General features: G+C 40.5%; 3 protein-coding genes across 3 annotated transcripts in view; all 3 read left to right on the top strand.

Annotated features, from left to right (window-relative positions):
* LOC109476999 (guanylate-binding protein 4-like) overlaps positions 1–3538 on the top strand; it is a 13754-nt gene extending 10216 nt beyond the window's left edge. The window contains exons 7-11 of the mRNA XM_019778012.1: positions 213–354; positions 858–1026; positions 1248–1434; positions 2377–2535; positions 3473–3538. Coding sequence (XP_019633571.1) covers positions 213–354; positions 858–1026; positions 1248–1434; positions 2377–2535; positions 3473–3538 — 723 coding nt within the window. The remainder of the gene's footprint in view (positions 1–212; positions 355–857; positions 1027–1247; positions 1435–2376; positions 2536–3472) is intronic.
* Positions 3539–3911: 373 nt separating this feature from the next.
* On the top strand, positions 3912–9479 carry LOC109477000. The gene is made up of 8 exons (XM_019778013.1): positions 3912–4001; positions 4874–5047; positions 5673–5747; positions 6499–7403; positions 7596–7614; positions 8025–8150; positions 8300–8395; positions 9226–9479. The coding sequence occupies exons 1-8, from the start codon at positions 3917–3919 to the stop codon at positions 9477–9479; spliced, it is 1734 nt and encodes a 577-aa protein (XP_019633572.1). The 5' UTR covers positions 3912–3916.
* Positions 9480–16339: 6860 nt separating this feature from the next.
* Positions 16340–23152, top strand: part of LOC109477002 (E-selectin-like) — a 29114-nt gene continuing 22301 nt past the window's right edge. Inside the window, exons 1-5 of the mRNA XM_019778014.1 lie at positions 16340–16469; positions 17789–18027; positions 18831–19002; positions 19754–19948; positions 20847–21044. Of these exons, the coding sequence (XP_019633573.1) occupies positions 16340–16469; positions 17789–18027; positions 18831–19002; positions 19754–19948; positions 20847–21044 (934 nt within the window). The remainder of the gene's footprint in view (positions 16470–17788; positions 18028–18830; positions 19003–19753; positions 19949–20846; positions 21045–23152) is intronic.

The raw sequence follows: 23152 nt of genomic DNA on the forward strand, positions 1-23152 counted from the left end.
ATACACACAGACACACACACACACACAGACACACATGCACACACACACTTGTACACACACACACAGACAGACACACACACACAGACACACACACAAACTAATGTCTGAATCTGTTTTTCGATAAATTCTATCCAGACTGTGTTCAAATTAGTCAATGACCATGTTCTTATTTTCACCTTTTGGTATCTTTGTTCAGGAATCCTCCAAGCCAGCTTACCCTCATGGAGCTCCACAATGAGTTGTTGAATAAAGTCACAAGTATGCTTCTGGAGAGGGTCGGCCAATTTGGTATCAGCGCAGAGAAGAGGAGCAGTGAGAACGAGGATTTGATTGACGAACTGCAAAAACGCTTGGGTAAGCACATTTGAAATTTAGCATCTGCATCTTTCTAGGTTTCTGAGGAGCCCGAAAGAGAAGACGAGTGTACCTAAAAAGAAATAAGAAATATAAGAAATGTGTTTATAATAAGAATTGACTGAGATGAGAATGTTCATGATAAGAAATATTCATGATAAAGAAATAAGAAATCGTTTATAATAAACAATTGTTAAGCAATGTTTATGATAAGAAAGGCTTATTGTAAAAAAATTGTTTATTATAAAGACATAATAAGAAATGTTCATGATGTTTTAGAAATGTTTATGATAAACATATTTCTGGCTAACATTTCAGTCATGCCGATGACCGGTCAGCAATTTCTCTGTGATTACTGTTTCGCAATAGCCAGCATGTCGTTACCATTATCATGTGGGTTAAAGGACTGTAATCCATTTTATCCCTCAATTATCTAAGACTAGTTAGAGTTACAATTGGCTAAAAACGTCCCATACTACATTTACAACAATTATGTGTTGCAGTTGTAAGAGAGGAGCAGACAGTAGACTATGTGGCAGTAGACGGCACTAGAAGGAAAGAGAAAGGGTTCGTCGTTACCGGCGGGGAGCTTTTGAAGTACATCCAGCAAAACAAAGAACTGTCCAAGACATTCTGCCAGAAGCTCTTTGAACGCTTATTCAACCAAATAAGGTAGCTTTCAATTGAATGCTAATAACAACAGAAAGTCCTTGATCCCTCCTCATCCAAATAATTAATAAAGAAAAAGTAAACTGCCATTGTTTGAAAAGGCAATTTCACTCACGAATATGTCATGAAAAATAGGTTTAAGATATGAAATGTGGGATTTGTGATTACTTATTATGGAATTCTAGATTTGTTATTCCTCTTTTTCATGATCCAACATTCGCTAGAGAACGGGTGGAGTCGCCTCCGGAAGACTATGACTTCGAGCAGTTGTTGGGAGAATTGGAGAATACACGCCAGGAATACAACGAGCAGGCACGTGGTCCAGAAAAATGGACTGTTCTCCAAGAGATGACTCCAAGCATAGAGAAGCTTAAGGTCAACTTTGAAAAGATCGTGGGCTATCAGAGAAAGGTAAATGTTTGTGTTCCTTGGAAGAATTGTACTGGTGTGACAAGGCCAAAACACGGCTTGTATATATAATGATTGTCTTCTCATTGGTTTCCTTCTACAAGAATGTTATGTTTGTGTGTGTGTGTGTGTGTGTGTGTGTGTGTGCGTGTGTGTGTGTGTGTGTGTGTGTGTGTCGTGTGTGTGTGTGTGTGTGTTGTTGTGTGTGTGTGTGTGTGTGTGTGTGTGTGCGTGTGTGTGTGTGTGTGTGTGTGTGTATAACTCGGGAGGCAATGATGGATCATATCATATTTGGCATGTGGGTAGGGTTTGGTGAGCGGAAGAAACGGTTTGATGTTTGACCCCCTGGCGACTTTTAGTGGCAGTGCATTAGCAACACTTTGCGATATCTCGTGATCTGGATATGCCTGGATCACATTGGTTTTTGGTTGGCAGAGAGTCCGTTGAGCAGAGAATAAATGACATAGGTTTGAGACCCTAGCTACGTCTTATTGAACTGCAGGGCAGGCTTTGCAAAATGTTTCAAAGATAATAACTTGAGAGGATTTGATGGATTGTCATGATTTTTGGTATGCAGGTAGTTTAGATAAAAACTACATAATTAGAAAAATTACATAATTAGTAAATAATCGGTATTCCATGTAGGACACTAACTCTTGGCATATGTAACCATGGCAAAGAGAAAAATCGTGCAAAATATTACCTCATTTGTAAAAAAAATGTCATAATAGTACCATAGAGCTGAATGGCAAGGATTTTAGTAATAAACTTGTAATACTTGAATTGCTGTCTCGAAGATCGATTTTTATCGAAGGTATGAGATCGTGGAAATCTAGTTGTGATTAAGATTCTTTCTACGTCATAGCTCTATCTAGTAATTATCAATTTCCTGATGTTTGTGGAATTTAAAATATGCAGTATGTTTCAACATTTTCGATACTCTAGATATTGCAGGCACAACAGAAGGCACATGAGGCAAGGCTTAAGGCTAAGGAACTGACGAGAGAGAAGGATGAGCTTCTCAAGCAAGCACTGGACATGAAGGAAACCCAAGAAGAAAATCTGAAGAACATGTATCGGCTTCATGAACAACAGATCAAGGAGGTACTAGCATAAGATAAATTTTATGTACTCAGAAAATTTAAACTTCTACTGGATAAATTACGCAGACTTCTTCCGGGCGTTTGAGTTACATCCACAACTCTTCTTCGGCATAATTAATGAACTAACATAACTAATCACTCCACACTAAGACAGAAACTGGTTCACCATAAAGACCAGGCACAGAAAGCTATCAGAGGTCATTTACAGGCTGAAGTGTGATGAGCCTTACTGCAACGACACATACATTAGAGAAACGAGCCAACTGCTGAAGAGAAAGGTATAACCAACAGTTACCTATTCTTTTTGCGTAGTGATTGGCTCATCCATATGAAGCTATGGGGTAGTGCCTGGAGTCGCGCGGCGATATGATTCAAATCCATTTTTATCCGTAACGAATGGTGGGTGGGTGGGCGTTTGCGTGTTCCACAATTCTTAGCCTCTCGTCCTAGCTAGCTATCCGAATAAAATCAGAGTCAATATCCCAACTAGTTCATTCTCTTTTGTTCCTCACCCCCTCTCTCTTCTATTCCCGCGGTACTTATCGCCGCGTTACCAGGCTATGCGGATGAGTCTATCGCTTCTGCGCAGTAATCAGCCCGCCTTCTCCTTATAAACCTGCATTTCTCTGGTCTCTCAGTCACTAAAGAAAGCTAGTGGATACTAGTTGAAACGTCTGACGTTTTCAAAATCATATCCAGTTGCTTGAGTAGCTGCTTTTAGAGTTTGAATAGTCTATAAATACTATTTACATGAATTAATGTCCAAACTTCGCCAAGGTCTATTGTATGTACTTTGAATTTAGGATTTTATTAGCAATTTATCAGTGATCATGTTCAACGGATCTTAGCAGATAGAAACCATCGGTTAGGTTTTCGCCGTCTTATATGCTTAAAACAATGCTTACCGCATGTAACTTGACTGCCACTTTTAATTTCAGATAAAACGAGAGATGGAGAAACAGGCACAGATGGAAAGGGTAAGTAAAAGTTGCAATGCCACATAGAAAAGAATTTTGAGCTGAGTTTTCTGACAGAAGACTAGTGAGTTTAAAAACGTACTTTTTTCATTTAAAAGCATTGTAACAATAAAGTGAAGATAATTTCAAAAAAGTTGAGAATGAGGTTCTTCAGAAGAGTAACCAAATAACAATAATGATGCATTGCCAAGTTCACAAAATGTACTTAGAGGAGTTGGGCAAACGTCAAACTAAACATTGAAAATCACACTGCAAAAGCCAGTTGAAAACCTTAAGACACTTACACGGCATTATGTTTTGAAATGGACACAGTCCCATCACACTGATCACAACAACATCATATTTTTCTACTTTCTGCAAAAACTTAATAATCGATCTGGTGCAAAATCTATAGAATTTAAGGAGATGATGAAGAGGTTTGAACAGCAGCAGGCTGACATCCAATTGCAGCTGGAGGAACTAAAGAAACCAGCTCCACCCCCACCTTCATGTAAGTAGTTGTTACTACATTTGTTATCATGGTAAAAAGGTTGAAATTTATCCCAGCACAAAGATTACACAGAGATCAAATTCGTTCTCATTAATGATATGCTCTTTAGGGCATCTTTGTCATTAATACTGATACTAGTACATTATAATTACTTTTGTGTAGGTAACAAAAGGGGCGTACCATCTTGTAAGGTAATCGTACTTCTGCCGCCGACAACAATGTCTAATCTTGAAAGGTTTTGACTTGTCTTACAATCCTGCAACAACTCTACAGCATTAAAAGCTTACATTATTTTAATCAATAGTAAGATAAAATACAACGTAATATATAAATGATACATTTACACACACACACACACACACACACACACACACACACACACACACACACATATATATATATATATATATATATATATATATATATATATATATATATATATATACACCACGGCTCCACATTCTGCCAGACATAATACCCGTTGAACCTATATGTTGAATTTTAATACACTCATACCAGTAAGCAATCTTATTATCCGCCATACATTGTATCTGTTACAAACTTTGATTGACTCAAGTCCACGTAAGTCCATTATTCCTATATAAGACTATTATTTTCCATTTTGTTCATTGCAGCAGATGACGTGATTCCACTATATATAAAAACAAAATACGAAGGAGTCGAACAAAGAGACATCTCAACTGTTTACAAAAAAATAAGGCTTTGTTGACTTTCACAAAATTATAAGAACCATGAAGAACTACAGTGTCTCCAGTATCATGCACTATTTTAAGTAATCGGTCGTAGTAATCTTCGTGAGTCACCATAATTACATACTTTTGCTCTGATTGTTATCGTAATATTTCCTGTAGACTTTCATGAGACTGTGGAAAGCATCCTCAGCCGGATGGATGAAACAGATGTAAGGCTGCTTATGCGGGTGTGGTCGGCACGTACAGGCAAACAGGAAAGTCCAGCGGTGGCCGCGATTCCAGCTGACTGGATAAAGGACATGATGAAGAGTGACTACAAGTACACCACAGCTGGTATGTTACCGGTGTCACAGCGATCTCGCCCCCTAGTGATTTCGCCCTCCCCGGGTCGAGATATCTAGCGATTTCGCCCTTCCCGCTAGTGATTTGGTCCCCCCACCCCCCCTTTAGCGATTTCGCCCCCCCGTCAAAAAAATTAACTATTTCCTCAAAAACTTAAAGCACGTCCAAGCACACAGAGTTGTTAAATAATTCTCATCATAGTATTTTGCTGTAATTGCGGAATTATGTCGCATATAAACACTCTCAAAACTATTTTACCAATGATCAGTTCAAATCCTGTGTTGTTGAGATGCCTATGCTGTTACGTTGAGCATAGAAAGAGAGAATATTTAAACCAAGGAGGTTACTTTATTGCTTCAACCGTACCTATCGTTAGAATTGCACCTGCCATAACTAGGGTACGGTGTAAAAGAGTACACTAGGGGGGGGGGCGAGAGTAGATCGAGGCGGGGCGAAATGCTAGCGATCTCACCCCCACTGGAGGGCGAAATCGCTGGGGGCGAGATCGCTGTGACACCGGAATTTCTGCTTAAAACATATCCAAAATTGCAGACCCCTATATTCACATAATCGCGCATAATCGTAAAGTCAATTTCACTACATTTCACTATTTCAGGTAACCTCAGTATACTGGAAAAGGACATGATGGCAGCTGGGATCAGCTTTCCTGTTATTGTACGAGACATCCCAGGTTGGCTTAAATTCCTTTAGAGCGACCGAGTCCTAGCTTTACAGGCAGTTGAGTGTATGTGTGTGCGTGCGTGTGCGTGCGTGTGCGTGTGTGTGTGTGCGTGTGCGTGCGTGTGTACGTTCGTGTATGTGTGTGTGCGTACGTGCATGTGTGCGTGTGTGTGCGTGTTTGTGTGTGTGTGTGTGTGTGTGTGTGCGCGCGCGCGCGCGCGCGCGTGCGTTCGTGTATTAGTGTTAGCCTCTACCAGGCTTCGGGAGGCGGCTTGAAAGAGTAGAAATCGGGCAAATAGAGAGATAACATGCCGAGGGAGTTGTAAGCAGGGAGAGAACATTTTGCCGCACCCGCGGCCGGGAGCGGCAAACTGTTCTCTCCAGCCGACCAAACTGGGGTTGGTATGCTCTCTCTTTTTGGCCAATCTCTACTCTTTCTAGCCACCTCCCGAAGCCTGGTAGAGGCTATATGTGTGTGTGCGTGCGTGCATGTGCGTATGTGTGTGTGTGTGTGTGTGTGTGTGTGTGTGTGTGTGTGTGTGTGTGTGTGTGTGTGTGTGTGTGTGTACGTGTGTGTGTATGTGTGTGTGTGTGTGTGTGTGTACGTAGTGAGTGTGTGTGTGTGTGTGTGCGTGTGTGCTTGTATGCGTGTGTGTGTGTACGTTTGTGTGTGTGCCTGTGCGTGTGTGTGTGTGTGTGTGGCTTGAGAAATGGTGGACCTATTTTTACTGTCTCCAATTCTTGTCTCAATATTTTGCTAGCTGTATCAAAGGAATTGAAGTACACACGGGCAACAGTGGCTGAAGTAGGACGCAAAGGCGGAGAATTGGAGATTCCTGGTTTTGTCAAACTTTTTGTACCACCAGGCGTCCTTCAACATGACACAAGGATAACCATATCGACCGTAGATGTTGCTGCTATCCTCAGGGATCCTGAGAGCGTAAACTGGCTCTCTGGCTACCCCTGGTCCCTAGGCGAGGACGCCTGTCCACGTGAGCTACTGGGTCAGATGCTGTTCTCCCCAGCGTTTAATGTCAACATGCACGGTGCACAGCTGAATGGGCCAGTGGAGGTGCAAACGTGGCTACACCCAGGCTCTGAAGGGATGAGGTGTGTCATTCTAAAGAATTGTGATGGAGAAGGCTGGGTAGATATCACATCTTCAACAGAGTACCAGATAAACCAGCACAAAATATCAATTTCTTTGAAAAAGTTTTGTCCTATTATGACCGGATGGGCTCCCGCGGATGCTGCAATCTCATCAGTACTACAGACAATGGCCGGGGCTCTATCATCAAGAACTTTAGATTGTCGGTTTGCAGCACACATAAATGCCAGTCCGGAGGATGTCCAGTTCCATGTTGTCTGTAGAGATCGGCGTGTACAGACAGATCAGTACCACCCAGGTTTCACCAAGTGTGGGGGCAATGCAGCAATGTTCGATCTTTTCAATGGTGATGTAATTGACATTGCAGTAAGTATCCGCGAAGGACAGGAATTATTCAGGCAGATTGAACTACGATCCAATCAGTGCTGCGACAAATACGGTCAGAACGTTCAAATGTTGCTGGACAGACCGAATGGAAACCGTGTCAAGGGTGAAGTGGACGTCAATAAGGTTCAAGGGCCATCAAAGCGGACTGTATGTCAGTTCGTTTTCAAAGAGGTAAGAGGTGGTTGTAGCTGTAACTGCAGACATAATATAAAATAATGATTTTCTGTCGCATTTAAGTATTCAGCACTCAACACACCCGTCTACACTGTACGTGTAGATAATTTATGCATCATAATAATTCAAAGGTCATTAACCGTGTAATTATTTCGCTATTTGATCAAAGTAATGTCTTTTCTGTTTCAGGAAGGTGACATCTTACAGAGTAAGTACATGGTGTATTTCAATATAAATTAGAGAATTGGATTTTAATTTGATCCAAGTGCATGTATATGTTAGTTTTAAGAGCCATTAAAACAGGACAAATTTCATGAGCATCTTCTCGTCACTTCAGCCCCATTACGACCATACTTGAAAGGAAAGTCATGTATTCGTAGAATGCAGATGTGCTTCAACATTATTAGTCTAAATTGTCTTAATATGCAGTACACATATATTTATTGTACAGGATATGCATGCATGCTACTATGAATATGAATATTATGGTTTTGGTTTAAGGTACGAAAGATAAACCACAAAATGCCAATGAAGGAACTGAAATCTTCACAACGCCAACCACTTGCATTCTGACTCTTTTTTAATAATGTTTACATTGTGTTACACGTTTGGGGACAGGTATCACCACACCGCCAATGGTCCCCTCTCAAGAACGAACGAGCATCAACCCTCTGTCTACCACAGTGCGAGATGATGGAGCAGGGTCTAGTGGGTTTGGGAGGGACACACAACCAACATCTGCAGGTGGGAATTACCATTTAATTATCGTCCATCACAACGACTTTGTAAAGTGTCTGTTTCTTCAATGTGTTCTTTTTAAATGTCTAGGACATTCGTGTAAGCATCTAACATACGTCAAAAGTGATCACACATCAACCCTCTGTCTACCACAGTGCGAGGAAAGAAGAGGAGACGATCAGAAAGTCGGAGAGAAGATGATGGAGCAGGGCCTAGTGGGGTTGGGAGGGACACACAACCAACATCTGCAGGTGGGAATTACCATTTAATTATCGTCCATCACAACGACTCTGTAAAGTGTCTGTTTCTTCAATGTGTTCTTTTTAAGTGTCTAGGACATTCGTGTAAGCATCTAACATTCAAACATACGTCAACAGTGATCATGCATTCTGTATCATTACAATGCACTGTTAACTTCACTTTGACCTTTATCATCTTCATGTGATGTTTGTTTGCTTGTCAGTCTTAGCCATGCATTTTTAAATACATTAACACATTACGTTTGATCTATGTAAATAGTACTTTCTGTGAATAAGATATACAAATGCAAATTAGGGATGGTAGAAATGTTAGGAATGGTATAGTCACTTGGTCATGTTGAATATCGTGTGGGCTAAAACATACAATCTTATGTAAACTACACGAAAAATGAAATGACAGCAATTTTGATACACAGCACATGAACTGTATTAAAACCTTTTGAAAGCTCGAATATTAAAATAAAAACACAGTCATTTTACCTCAAGTTTATTATAAGAATTACGATCTGTTTATCATGTTTGAAGTGAATTCAAAATGACATTAGACCATTTCAGTACAGCTAAACTAATTGTGACAGGAAAAGCAGAATGTGTATGTGCATGTACAGGTTAATTGTACAGGGGAAGTGCAATGAGCAGTGGATAACGGTCTAATGTGTCGTCCTATAGATGAACCGAGAAACTATACCTAAGTTCGGGCAGTGACAACAGCAAGGATTTGAACTCTCAACATCTAGGTCCAAAAGAAAGGTACAGTAACAAACCACTGGACTATGCACATGCCCCTTGATCCAATTTGAAATTATCCATGCTTGTTACAGCTGATCATGACATGCAGGTATGCTTTGAGAAAGTCATTGCCGGTGTCAGCCGCAAGTGGGATGACCTGGCCCGGAAGCTAGGCTTCAATGAGAACCAGATAGATGACATCCATAACGTCAAGTTAGACCAGGGCCGCAGGTGCAGGGAGATGCTGCGCAGGTGGAGAGACAGGGAGGGAAGTGAAGCTACTCTAGAGGTTCTAAAGCAGGCACTCATCAACATTGGTGAACGGCTGACTGCAGAGAGCTTGTGAGGTGTGTCTTATTTTGTCTTCAATAACAAATGGAAATCATTAATTTCTCATGGTATATCTATATTCTTATGCATTATTACACTCAATCAGCAATGCTATCCACTTTTTCTTTTCTTTTTTTATCATACAAGTGTCATCATGGTTGCCGGTTTTAGTATGACTGAATAATCTCAGGAAAGACTTTTAAAGTTAACTCATAGGTTGATGTATTAGTTATTAATGTGCATAAAAAACTTATACATGGCTTCATGTACATCTTTACGCGCCATTCTCCTTCATCATGCCTGTAACGTTACATGTACTTTGTACTTTTCAATCTTGATATGTTTCAGAACCTTACAACCATCTTGATCATATGTTGCAGAACTTTGCGATGACCTGTTCAAAGCTCTTTCTACTCAGCACTGGACCATCCACCGCTTACTGGTACCATAACAACCCATAATGTTGGATTATGATCGCAGTTGCAGAGAAATGTTGCACAGATGATTGGAAGATTGGAAACTGAAACGTAATTCAGAAGTTAGTGCCTGCAATGTGACCATGATGGTTACGGTTCTTTACTGTCACAGAAAACTAATGTTTTATTCTTTAAACCCTACTAGCAAACTTGTCACTTAAATTTAGAAGATTTTGGATTTAGTGATTCATTTTAAGGAGCTACGATTTTTTTTTAATTATCAGTAGATTAGCATCTCGGCAGTAACAATTTTGGAGGCTCAGGAGTACAATAAATTTATTTTCAGGCTTTTCAAGCCAATTGATTACTAATGGAATCAAGAGTGACATATTGATCTGACTCTATCTTAATCTCATCTTAATCAGATTCAAAGCTCCAATGTAATAATTTTCATGAAATTTACATACAAAAATGTCATCATGGAGTCACATTTTGATCCAGTCGTTACTACATGTAGAAACAGATGCAACTAAGATTTAGTACTTTCCGTCCCCACTAAGTGGATATTCAGTGATGAGTGAGAATAACTTCCTATATTAGTTGTATTATCAGTGTGGTTTGATGGAGTTACACTATGCATGTTTCATGTGTGTTGGTCGATGAAGGTTAGACATCCAGGTAATACGATACGCCAAAAAGCAGTTACTCAAGCAACTGGATATGATTTTGAAAACGTCAGACGTTTCAGCTAGTATCCACTAGCTTTCGTCAGTGACTGAGAGACCAGAGGGGAAAGCAGGTTTATAAGCACAGCCTATTGATTGATATGCAAATAAAGTGAAGACAAATTTTTGGAAGTCGAAAAAGGAACAAAAGTGAGACAAGTCAAGACAAGATGATGCAAATTAGTCTGAAAGCAAATTAGCTTTCAGACTAATTTCGATCTTTCCGGCACTTGGGATTTGGCACTCCAAGCCCCGAGGAAAGACAACACTTAAGCTCATGTTCTGTATAACAGGAGCTTTCAGACTAATTTGCATCATCTTGTCTTGACTTGTCTGACTTTTGTTCCTTTTTCGACTTCCAAAAATTTGTCTTCACTTTATTTGCATATCAATCAACAGGTTGTGTATATAAACCTGCTTTCCCCTCTGGTCTCTCAGTCACTGACGAAAGCTAAAGGATACTAGCTAAAACGTCTGACCGTTTCCAAAATCATATCCAGTTGCTTGAGTAACTGCTTTTTTTGCGTTTCATGTGTGTTGTTGAATCATTCTGTTGTAAATGTAACATCACCATTAAATTTCACATGTACCGCCCAGTCCATGAGGAAATTAAAGATCTTTGTAACATCAATTGCTTCCCTGTTAGGCTTTTTATGAATTAATCAAACAAATGACTATCTGTTAAAAAAGAATGCAGTACATGGGTAACATTTGTATGACAATAGTACATCTTTGGTTTAATGAATTTGTGAATGTTTAGTTATGACTTAACTAATGTGTGTATTCTTTACGTTTCTTACCCGTGTTTTATTCTCCATCAGCTGAAAAATAGTGAGTCATTGAATAACTTGTATCATATATTGATATATGTAGCCTCATTGCATCATGCATATGATAATGATGATCCGGCTCAGGAGACAATAAGGTAATAATCATAATGTAGTGAGTACATCTATTTTATGTACGGTTTTCTCAACTAAAATTACATATATTTCATTTGCGAAATTCCTATACTTTGGAAATGTTTCATCATTTCATCATTAATTATGTAAATGACCTCCACATTAAAATACTATGTGCATAAGGGACGTTAACCTTAAACTAACTTACACATGCCCCAAGTATGAAATGCACATCAAGGAATCGTAGTATTTTACAGTGATTATGCAAATTCGGTATTAATTTGCATACTAAGTATCTGTTTATGTTCCACTTGCATAGAATACGTACATGCAACAATTTTTTTCCAAAATCAGGCGAACATTAATGCGCGCGCTGATGTCATCCATAAAAATTACTTGCTGGGGCATAACGCCTAAATATCTAACAACAGGAGAGAGTCAGCGGTAACTACGGAGCGTGATATCCAGGTTGAAAATAATACCCATCACAGTAACATGTCCAGATCATGAGATATCAAAAACCGGAATTCCAGCTGCAGTACCAAAACAAACCGCCAGTGTGTAAAAGATAGAATCATGTCAAGGTCTCATCAAGACCTGCTCATCTATCAAATATCAATACAACCCATCAAAGCCTTCTTGCACACACACACACGCGCACACATGCACACACACACACACACACACACACACACACACACACACACACACACACACACACACACACACACACACACACACACACACACGCCCACGAGCGTCTTCAAAAGCATATATTTAAGAAGAATTTGGGCCTTTCAGTAAAAAGGTGATAATTCATTACGCATCCTTGCATGTGTATCGCACATCATGGCGTTTGAACTCATACATCCAATATGCCAGATCACACTATATAATGTGTCATTATTATGATATTTATATAAGGTGGCGTGCGCAATGACTGAAAATAATTGGCGCCAGAAAATTGGCAAGCCATGCATACCCATACATTGTTGTCCTTACAGACGCCGTCATTAATATTTAAAATGTCATCACTTAACTCCAGATGACGAAATCGCTTTGTCTCAGGTGACAGTTACTTGCTCGTTAAGCTACAGCTACAGGTGTCGTTTGGTATCTTCTGTGTAGGGGTGATGATGCTCAGTAATTTGTTCACATCCTTTGAAAAAAATATATATATATAGTATTTCTAGGTACAATACAAATCATTCTACATGTACATCATACTAAAATAAAAACATAAAAGTTGGTATATGCCGAATGCCTTTCCCCGCAGTATTTCTAAACAAGGTCCCTACCTGTCGATACAATGGTTTCGCCCTAGGTCTGCCAGTGAAGTGTCAAAACAATTTTTGTAACCGCCGCCGCAGTTGGAGGGAGTGTTTTGGTTATGAGAAGTCTGTCCAGTCATAATCCACGGACGCTACGTTGGGCGTTTTAGTGCGCCTATCGCACAGAGAGTTTGTTTGTCTGTCTGTCTGTCTGTTTGTTTGTTTGTTTGTTTGTTTTCAAAGGTTACATTGTTGTGAACACAAGGGAGAGGCGTTATATGGGCTGTATCGTGGCGTTCTACTACGGACGTGTGAAAGGGCAAAGGTAAAGCAATTTTTACGCGAATATTTTGTCTTGAATACCTCAAATAACAAGAACAGCTATCCCGTATAGGTTTGTATTTTTCTTCGTTTTCTGTGTGTGTGTTTGTTTGTGTGTGTGTGTGGTTGTGTGTGGTTGTGTGTCTGTGTGTGTGTGTGTGTGTGTGTGTGTGTGTGTGTGTGTGTTGTTGTTGTTGTTGTAACATTCGCTATGTATAGAACACAGGATGGGGTAGAGATAGTGTAGCCAAAATATGGCCTAGACTCGACATCCTAGTGTCCAGTATATCGTTGTTTGGTCGGGTTCTCTTCGGAGCTTCTTGGGTTCTTTGCAGCTCGACTCAACTAGCACCAGCTCTCCGGTAGGTTTTGCACGACGACAAATTATCCCCACCACGAATATTCTCGTGGAGCTAATCAAACTCCTGCCTGCCGTGCAAAACGTTCACCGGGCGGCCTGTTGAACTGGGCGGGGGAGAAGTACTAGGGCCCCGACGAAAGCCTGCTGCAACCACGATAGACTGGACACCAGCTGCAGGCTAATACACGACGGTGCTTTCATGCTGTTTGATACCGAGAGTCTCTGTTTTTACCAGAATAACGCTGTGGAAGCCAACGTCATGACGGGACTACGGGCACGTTCGTTAGTAGCCACCGTCCTATGTTTCCTCGTGTTCTTGTCTCAGAGTGATCTGGTCAAGCCACTATTGGGGTAAGAAAAGAATTCTGTCCTTCTGTTTTCAAATTGTTTAAGTCACACACACAAAAACATGCAGAAACGTGCTGTTAAGTGGAAGTGTTTTGACATGATAGTTTAAACATGGGTAATCGTATACGTATGTGTAACATGAAATGGAAATAGCTGGAACCAGCGTACAATATTAGGCCACACCAAGTAAACTTTTATTGATGACGTCCTTTGGAGACCCTAAATCTAATGCGAGAGGGCGAAAAAAACAAGAAGGGCCCTAAAAAAACAAGATGCCTAGATTAGAAATATACTAAGAGACGACAAATGTTAGGACACAAATTGAATGAGGTGACACAGTGTAACAAGCAAGAAGTCTTTTCTTCATTATAAAAACAGCAATAAATCAGGTGGAACAGCAGTTGTCGTCCTGTGCTTTGGGGAGATAGATGGAGCGGTCAGCAAGTTTCTTCAAATGTGGCAGCATATACCAAACTGAATTCCTAAAGGAAGTCATGATTTCCTTGCTTGATGCTTCATAAGCTTTGGTCCGCACAAACCTATTTGCGGCACTGTCGTGACTCTTTGGTCATAGTTACAGGAAGCGGAATTTCTTGTGTGTTTTTTTTTCTAGGAACAGGCCAAAATCAATGCGCGCGGGTACGTCATCCATAAAATTTACTTGGTGTGGCCTTACGAAAACAAACAACCGTTTTCCGTCTGCGACAAAGCAATTTTGCCTCACATATATCGGTATTGACTTTAAAATTCGAACTTTAGCCATGAACGTGCACGTAAATAATTATGTTGTTGTTGCCTGTATGTATTGTTTGGACCTGCAGCTTTATTCAGAAATTAGGTGTACATGTAGTATGACGTTACTTTGTTTATATACGAAAAGCACTAAACGTTGTCGTGTATAACTTACTATCTGTGTCCATAATATCACCAGGGTCTATAATATCGCCACCTTGAGAAATAGTGTGCTTAAAGATATTTTTACTGCAACATACCCTAGGTGTGCAGGAGTGCACACCAAAAGTATGTTGCAGTAAAAATATCTTTAAGCACACTGCTCCTCAAGGTGGCGATATTATAGACCCTGGTGATATTATGGACACAGATGTTAGAAGTTGGAAGTTGAAAGAAACAAAAGCAAGTTGGTTGACTGAGACGAATTGGTCCTACAGAACCAACGTGTGCTCGAAGGTTGAAAGCTATGACTGCCAGGCAGCGTACAGTCAGCGGTACACAACTAGATGTGGGCTTTGGGGTGGGTGGTCTTGCACAGGGTTAGTGTACTAAATTGTGATTATCTATTTGTCACTTTTCTTTCCTCTGATCCATAGTGCTTTTAAAAGTCGTGAACTTAACAGATACTATAGCTGGTAGAGCCTACGTCATGATAGTTTGTGCATGAACAGGCCTCTAGATTAGCATCTTATATGTCTTCCTGAGGGGATATGGATGGATCAATTAGTTAATTAAATAATTAATGAAAATTGATCAAAACCTTTATTGTCTTTCGATACCACTATGTGTTCACATTATAGAAATAGCTTTATATAAACGCAAAATCTCGCTAGCACTAGCACAATGACAGTAATGTTCCGCAAGAATACTGTCGGTAACTGGGGGAGTCAGCCGCGACGGGTGAACGGTTCGAGCTAGCCTGAGTAAAATATTGTCCATCGGCCCATTTTGTTATTCTGGTTGACATTAGGTCTTTTATAAGAAATGACCCGCCTCTTCTGTGACTGAATTCCTGTTGTAGGTACCGGATTGCCTACCGACCATCGACATGCCAGAGAACAGTCCACTACTGTTGCACTGGATATGAAGAATCCGGAGATTCCTGTGTCCGTAAGTGTTCATGTTCTAACCGTAACAAGTTAGAAGCACAAACATATTCACACACACAAACTCACGCATGCACACACACACAGAGACACACACACAAACTCACGGGCACACATTCACAAACACACACACGTAACTTTTATTCCAACATGTAATCACCAGACGTGGTAACGACACACTCAAGTTTCTTCAACTCATATTAATGCCGCCACCAACACAGGGGACACATACATTACAGAACAATACTCATATACACCTGAGCTAAGTGAGGAAAGTCGTATAAAGTGCCTTTTCCAAGGGCACAAGATCGGTGGCATGTCAGGACTCGAACCCGGGACTCTTAGTTCCGAGTCGCGCACTCTGCCGCTACGCCACACGACCCCACATCACTGTGACACACACGTAACTGTTACGAGCACACACATACACAAGCACACATACACGCACACAGACACACCCATGAACAAACACACAGACACACACAGACACACACACGCGCGCGCGCGCATACGCACACACACACACAAAAAAAATGCACACGTGCATACAAACAGACCTACATTCATAGACACGAACAAAAACATTGTAAAGGGATGGACAAATAAATCAAACATTTCTAACATTTCTGATCTTATACTTCATTGTTTTCCAGCAAAATCCTGTGTAGAACTGAATGCCCCTCACCACGGAGACATGAGCGGTGGCCATCATTACGGAGATGTGGTCACCTTCCAGTGTTCCTCTGGGTTCGTGCCGGTTGGATCCTCAGAACGCACCTGTCAGGCCGACCAGACATGGAGCGGCACTGACTTCTCCTGCCACCGTACGTTACATATTCATTCCTTTGGCAAATCACTAGTACCTAAGAGGTCTTGCCTACTATTTTATTCTCATCATCTAGGGTGGCTTGAATCACATTCTATAAGTTTGTCTTTCTGATGTCTTCTCCACTTAAAACTATTATAAGAAGACCTCCAAACCGAACAGTAGGCCCCATTTTTACTAAATGTTGCCATCATAAACCCCTTTCAGAAGGCCTGGTGGAGGCTATCTGAATGTACTACCAGGGTTCATGAGTCCGTTTGGTGACTAATTAGCTTAAAACTACTGCTTCATTCAAAATTAGCTAGCAGACAGAATGCAAATGTACAATTTTATAAGCAAGTTAGCTATTTTTTTACTATCCAAGAAAGGAGGTTATAATGTCCTTCTTCTATCCAAATAATTTTTAGTCCAGACTTGTTGTTTAGCCGTAGAGAACGTAAGAGCAAAGCTCTGACATAATTACCTACATTACCGTAATGTCAAATGAATTATTTAGTGAGCTATGCATTCAAACATCAGTGCTGCCTGAATGAACAGTTTTATCAGGTTGGTAGGTCACCGCAACCAAGCCATGACGTTTGTTCGGTGATTCAGTCGCGTTTGGGACCGCATTCTCTGTTGCTCTGTTTATCTACTTGACAACAATTATGTTTATACAGCACTCCTGTGCGTTTGGAACCGCATTGTAGATACCGTACCCTGTAACTGTGTAACCGCATCAATAAGAGGCAACATATATGCTGCGCAATGTGAACCAGTTGCTCTGAAAAAGGCGGTAGACGGTCACCTAAACGTTGGCTGAATAAACCACTTGGATTGCAGAAGAAATCGAGGGTCATTTTTATTCAGCATTAAGGCCAGACCGCCTTAATTTTATGGATGACATTCGCGCGCGCGTAGATTTTTGCCTGTTCTAAAAAAAAAAACAAGATCACGTCCTCCTGGCATGGCCTGGCTCTAGGCCAGGGTAGTCCATGGCAGTTAGCAACAATAGGGAGCCGGCGGTAACTCTGGAGGACGGAACTCAGGCTACCGAAGCTCCACGACTCAAGATCTCTGAACGTACAGTGCCGATTCATGAACTCCGCAAAAAGCCAGCATGTACCGGTTTGTCGTAAACGTCGCTATGTACTGACGCAAATTCACAATACCAGCTCTGTATTCCTGTGGTTTATTGGCATTTTTATATTTGGCCGGAATTTTTTTGTATTCGGCCGCGCGCACTAGTTTGGGGGTCTTCAGGGGATGTTATCCATAAAATTAAGGCGGTGTGGCCTTACTGTATGTCGAACCAATGATGTTTTTGTTTCACCGCAGGTCCTTGCCAGAGGGAATACATCTTGTTCGAGGCCGAGGGAACGTGTCTCAAGTTCGCCGACGACAGGGAAACGTACCAAGGATCAAGGGATTCCTGCCGGGAATATGGCAATGGTGGAAAACTGGTCGTCATCAAAACTCCGGCAATGGACGAATTCATCGAGACCAATCTCAGAAACATGGGGCGCAATGATTCCGATGGAGAGACATGGATTGGTTTGGACAACCTTACCGATCAAGTGAGCTATAGTTTTCATAGCTGCCTTTGCAACGGCGTTATAGGTTTTAGTTGACGATAGCATTTTTGATCTCCAATTGACATTTAGCGGTTTGATTTGGTTGCTAGACTAGGCGTTGCGTAAAGATTGAACGTATGTAAGTTGGCAATTATGATATTTTCAAAATTTCATGTACAACTCTATGTTGTAAATTGGTTGAAATACACGGGACTTAATTTGGTTGTGGTAGGGAAAAGGATCTGTATCTGTATAGCCGGTATAACCGCCTTTCGGCGTAACACACCAGGATGTGTTTAAAGAGCTGCCGTTGCTGTTAAGCCCATCACACACATAGCCGAATATGGCCTTCCGAACACCTAACACTACTACCCAATCACCCACCCACCCATAAACCAACCAACCAACCAACCCACCCATCCATCCATCCACCCACTCACCCCCAATTCACCAGGCAACCATGGATGAGGGGTTCAGCTATGGTTGCCTGGTGTTTCGGTGGTGCCTAGGGATCAAATTAACTCAAATTCTATTTGATTTGTACATGCTTGTAGGCGTGGCCTACATTTAGCCAGACTGCTCCCGAGCTTCAACCAACTTTGGTTGATTGGGGGAAGGTTCTGAATGTGTATCAGGCAATGCAAGGCAGAACATGCTGGTGTCCCATTCCTCAATATACACTCCCTATTAACGGTACCTTTTCATCTTTGATGTGTTTTTTTTTTTTCACAAAAACCAATCCATGTACGCACAATTGCAATCGTTATTCGTCTTTTGATTGTAATTCAATTTCATCCCATATCAAGGGAAATTTCGTATGGAGCGATGGCAGCGTCCTGTCGACACAGGACTACCAGAACTGGGGTATTGGGCAGCCAGACATAGACGCAGAGCGGTGCGTGGAAATTTGGCCACAGAGTGGCTACAAATGGAACAACATCCCGTGCCACGATAGCAACTATTACATCTGTCAGAAAGGTACCTCAGTGGGCAGCACCACTTCATTTTTAATTTCATTTTATTTATTTACCCATGGTAAAACATATCGCCGCAAGGGCGTTTTTCAATGTTCCCTGCCGACATACATTTACAAAATATAATTAAGAAACAAACAAGGAAACAAAGATACAAAATAACTTAATCATAATAATAACATATTGGTAAAAGTGCTTCAAAATCAAAAGGCAAAGTAACGACTGAATATATGAAACAAGCGAATGAGATATTATACAAATGAAATAAATAAATAAAGAAGGTAATGCAAATTTACAGGGCGAGGATATCATATTATCACTTGTACTTTCCACACCTTTCGGACCGGTCGCTACCGTGGTTCGTTCGAGTGGGCCGAGAAATTATGGAAGACGCGGCAAAATTAGGAGCACGTGTACATCTGCACTGCGATTGGTTAGGGCGGATCAAGTTTACACTGTGATTGGCTAAGACAGGTCGTGCCCCGCCCGTGATCACCACGTGATAGAAGTCCACTTGTGTATCACTATTGCGTAACATCACTTCATGACCCCCTAGGTATCTACATTAAAAACCTATAAATTAAGCATCACTGGGACTGACCTAGCACCACACATCTTAGCAGGCGTTGTGGGTGCTTTCAATGACTTCACACTGAAGTAACTCGCCGGTATCTCCTTATATGTATAGTGAATTTGGTCGTGCAGAATTTAACCAAAGCTCGCGCAGTGTCAATACGTCCTTTTCCTTGCTACAGCCGTGAAATGTGCACGTCCGACTGCTCCTGAAAACGGTGCGATGACTCCTTCTGGCTCCCAGCAAGACCCCGTCAAGTTCTTTTACCAAGACACGGCAGAGTTCTCCTGTAACGCGGGGTACGGTCTCACCGGTCAGACAAGCATTAGCTGCCGGGAAGACGGCTCGTGGAGTAGCGGCGTCCCCACGTGCACAGGTAAGGCTGGTGGTCCTATATGTCAAACAATGAATACGATTCTGCCTAACAGGTCATTTTAGGTGGGGCATTGAATGCACAGAGCACTTCTAACCCTGTAATATGTGTAACATATTATCAGCTAATTAAGATGGAGAGTGATTATTATTAATATGTTGTATTATAATTTATTATTATTATTATAATTTATTATTATTATTATTATTATTATTATTATTATTATTGTATTATTATTATTATTATTATTATTATTATTATTATTATTATTATTATTATTATTATTATTATTATTATTATTATTATTATTATTATTATTATTATTATTATTATTATTATTATTTTATTATTATTATTTTTATTATTATTTTTATTATTATTATTATTATTATTATCATTATTATTATAGTAAGTCATTTTCTTTTTGTATGTGGAGTTGTTAGAATACGTCTAGTTGCAGCATCTCTGTTTTTGTCTAAGGCCTTGCTGATTTAATTGCTTATATGGATGTCATACTCTGGGAACCCCAAAACTGGTGCGAGCGAGCGAATAAATACAAATTTGCAAAAAAAAGGTTTCTTCATTATGAAATCTTTATGATCACAAAGGTTGAAACAATGACACGGAGTATGGCATGGCAAATAATCTACTCTTCAAATTCATTTCTTTACATTTTCGTCTTTTTATCATTCTGAAATATTTTTTTGCAACTTACGGTTCATATTAATTTTGCTCATTTTGCAACTGTTCTGTACGATTTACAGTATGGTTGAAAACTCATGCGCGCGCGGATGTCATCCATATAATCAAATCAACATGGCCTAATTGTAAATGAAAAAAGGTCATTTTTTGTGAATATTCAGTGAATACCCATTGCAAAATGTCTGTCTCCCTGTATCAGCCGTACCGTGTCCGCAGCCAACCGTTCCTGTAAACGGTGAGATGACCAGCGGCTCTGACCCTGACCATGACATGGTCAACTTCACCTTCCAGGACACGGTCAGCTTCACCTGTGACCTTGGTTACGACCTTGTAGGTGCGGAGAGCGTCACGTGCCAGGCGGATAGCACCTGGAGTGACAGTTTCCCCACGTGCACACGTAAGGCTTGGTGTCCAATGGCAATGCAAATTTAGAGCGGCAAACGCTTTCCTGAATGGGAAAATGTTCTGACATTTCTGATATTGACATTTTCTGACAGTTCTAGCACATTATAGTCATGATTAAATACGTAAAGCATTTTTAAAGTTAAAACATTTGGTCCAACACAGAAAAGTTCTCTCACCTGGAGCTTTCGACCAGTCACTCTGGTCTTCCTCAGTAAACAGACCCAGTGAAGCTTGGCACGTGGCTTCTTTGAAGTGTGACGTTAACACTGGGTCAAAGGTATACCTGGTAGACGATGTCGCCCCCGCCGTGATTCAATGAAGGATGAGGAAATTTGTCTGATATTAACATTTACTGCCATTTCTTAGCACATTTTCGTAATCATTTCATACTTAAAGCATTTTTTTAAATAGCCTTCAAACAAGTTCCTTCATTTTTGGGTATCGCCCCTAATATAGAAAGCAGAAGTTTGGTATCGTCTCAAAGGGTATGACACAAGTATTCCAGAACAGCAAACCGTTTTGGAATATCGTCTTTGGTTTTGGAATAGTACGTGTTTAAACTTTTCAGTTGACGCTATGGTAAAAAGTTAATGATCATGTAATGGTTAGGGTTAGGGTTACGGTTAGGGTTAGGGTTAGGGTTAGGGTAAAGGAAGGTCCTAGAAAGCAAAAGTTTGGTATTGTTTGAAAGGGTATGACACAAGTATTCCAGAACAGTAAACCGTTTTGGAATATCGTCTTTGGTTTTGGAATAGTACGTGTTTAAACTTTTCAGATGACGCTATGGTAAAAAGTTAATGATCATGTAATGGTTAGGGTTAGGGTTTGGGTTATGGTTAGGGTTAGGGTGAAGGAAGGTCCTAGAAAGCAAAAGTCTGGTATCGTTTGAAAGGGTATGACACAAGTATTCCAGAACAGTAAACCGTTTTGGAATATCGTCTTTGGTTTTGGAATTGTACGTTTTAAACTTTTCTGATGACGCTATGGTAAAAAGTTAATGATCATGTAATGGTTAGGGTTAGGGATACGGTTAGGGTTAGGGTAAAGGAAGGTCCTAGAAAGCAGAAGTTTGGTATCGTTTGAAAGGGTATAACACAATTATTCCAGAACAGCAAACCAATTTGGAATATCGTCTTTGGTTTTGGAATTGTACGTGTTTGAAGTTTTTCAGATGACGCTAGGGTAAAAAGTTAATGATTATGTAATTAGGTTAGGGTTAGTTAGTTAGGTTAGGGTTAGCTTGAAGGAAGGTCCTAGAAAGCAAAAGTTTGGTATCGTTTCAAAGGATATGACACAAGTATTCCAGAACAGCAAACCGTTTTGGAATATCATCTTTGGTTTTGGAATTGTACGTGTTTGAACTTTACAGTTGACCATATGGTAAAAAGTTAATGATCATGTAATGGTTAGGGTTAGGGTTAGGGTTAGGGTTAGGGTTAGGGTAAGGGTGAAGGAAGATCCTAGAAAGCAGAAGTTTGGTATCGTTTGAAAGGGTATGACACAAGTATTCCAGAACAGCAAATCGTTTTGGAATATCGTCTTTGGTTTTGGAATTGTACGTGTTTGAACTTTTCAGATGACGCTATGGTAAAAAGTTAATGATCATGTGATGGTTAGGGTAAGGTTTAGGTTAGGGTTAGGGTTAGGGTTAGGGTTAGGGTTAGCTTGAAGGAAGGTCCTAGAAAGCAAAAGTTTGGTATCGTTTCAAAGGATATGACACAAGTATTCCAGAACACAAACCGTTTTGGAATATCGTCTTTGGTTTTGGAATCGTACGTGTTTGAACTTTTTCAGATGACGCTAGGGTAAAAAGTTAATGATTATGTAATGGTTAGGGTTAGGGTTAGGGTGAAGGAAGGTCCTAGAAAGCAAAAGTTTGGTATCGTTTGAAATAGTATGACACAAGTATTCCAGAACAGCAAACCGTTTTGGAATATCGTCTTTGGTCTTGGAATTGTACGTGTTTGAACTTTTCAGTTGACGCTATGGTAAAAAGTTTATAGATCATGTAATGGTTAGGGTTAGGGTTAGGGTTAGGGTTACGGTTAGGGTTAGGGTGAAGGAAGGTCCTAGAAAGCAAAAGTTTGGTATCGTTCGAAC

Source organism: Branchiostoma belcheri, unplaced genomic scaffold (genome assembly GCF_001625305.1).
Source record: "Branchiostoma belcheri isolate BF01 breed outbred unplaced genomic scaffold, Haploidv18h27 scaffold4, whole genome shotgun sequence".
In the NCBI taxonomy this organism is placed as follows: domain Eukaryota; kingdom Metazoa; phylum Chordata; class Leptocardii; order Amphioxiformes; family Branchiostomatidae; genus Branchiostoma; species Branchiostoma belcheri.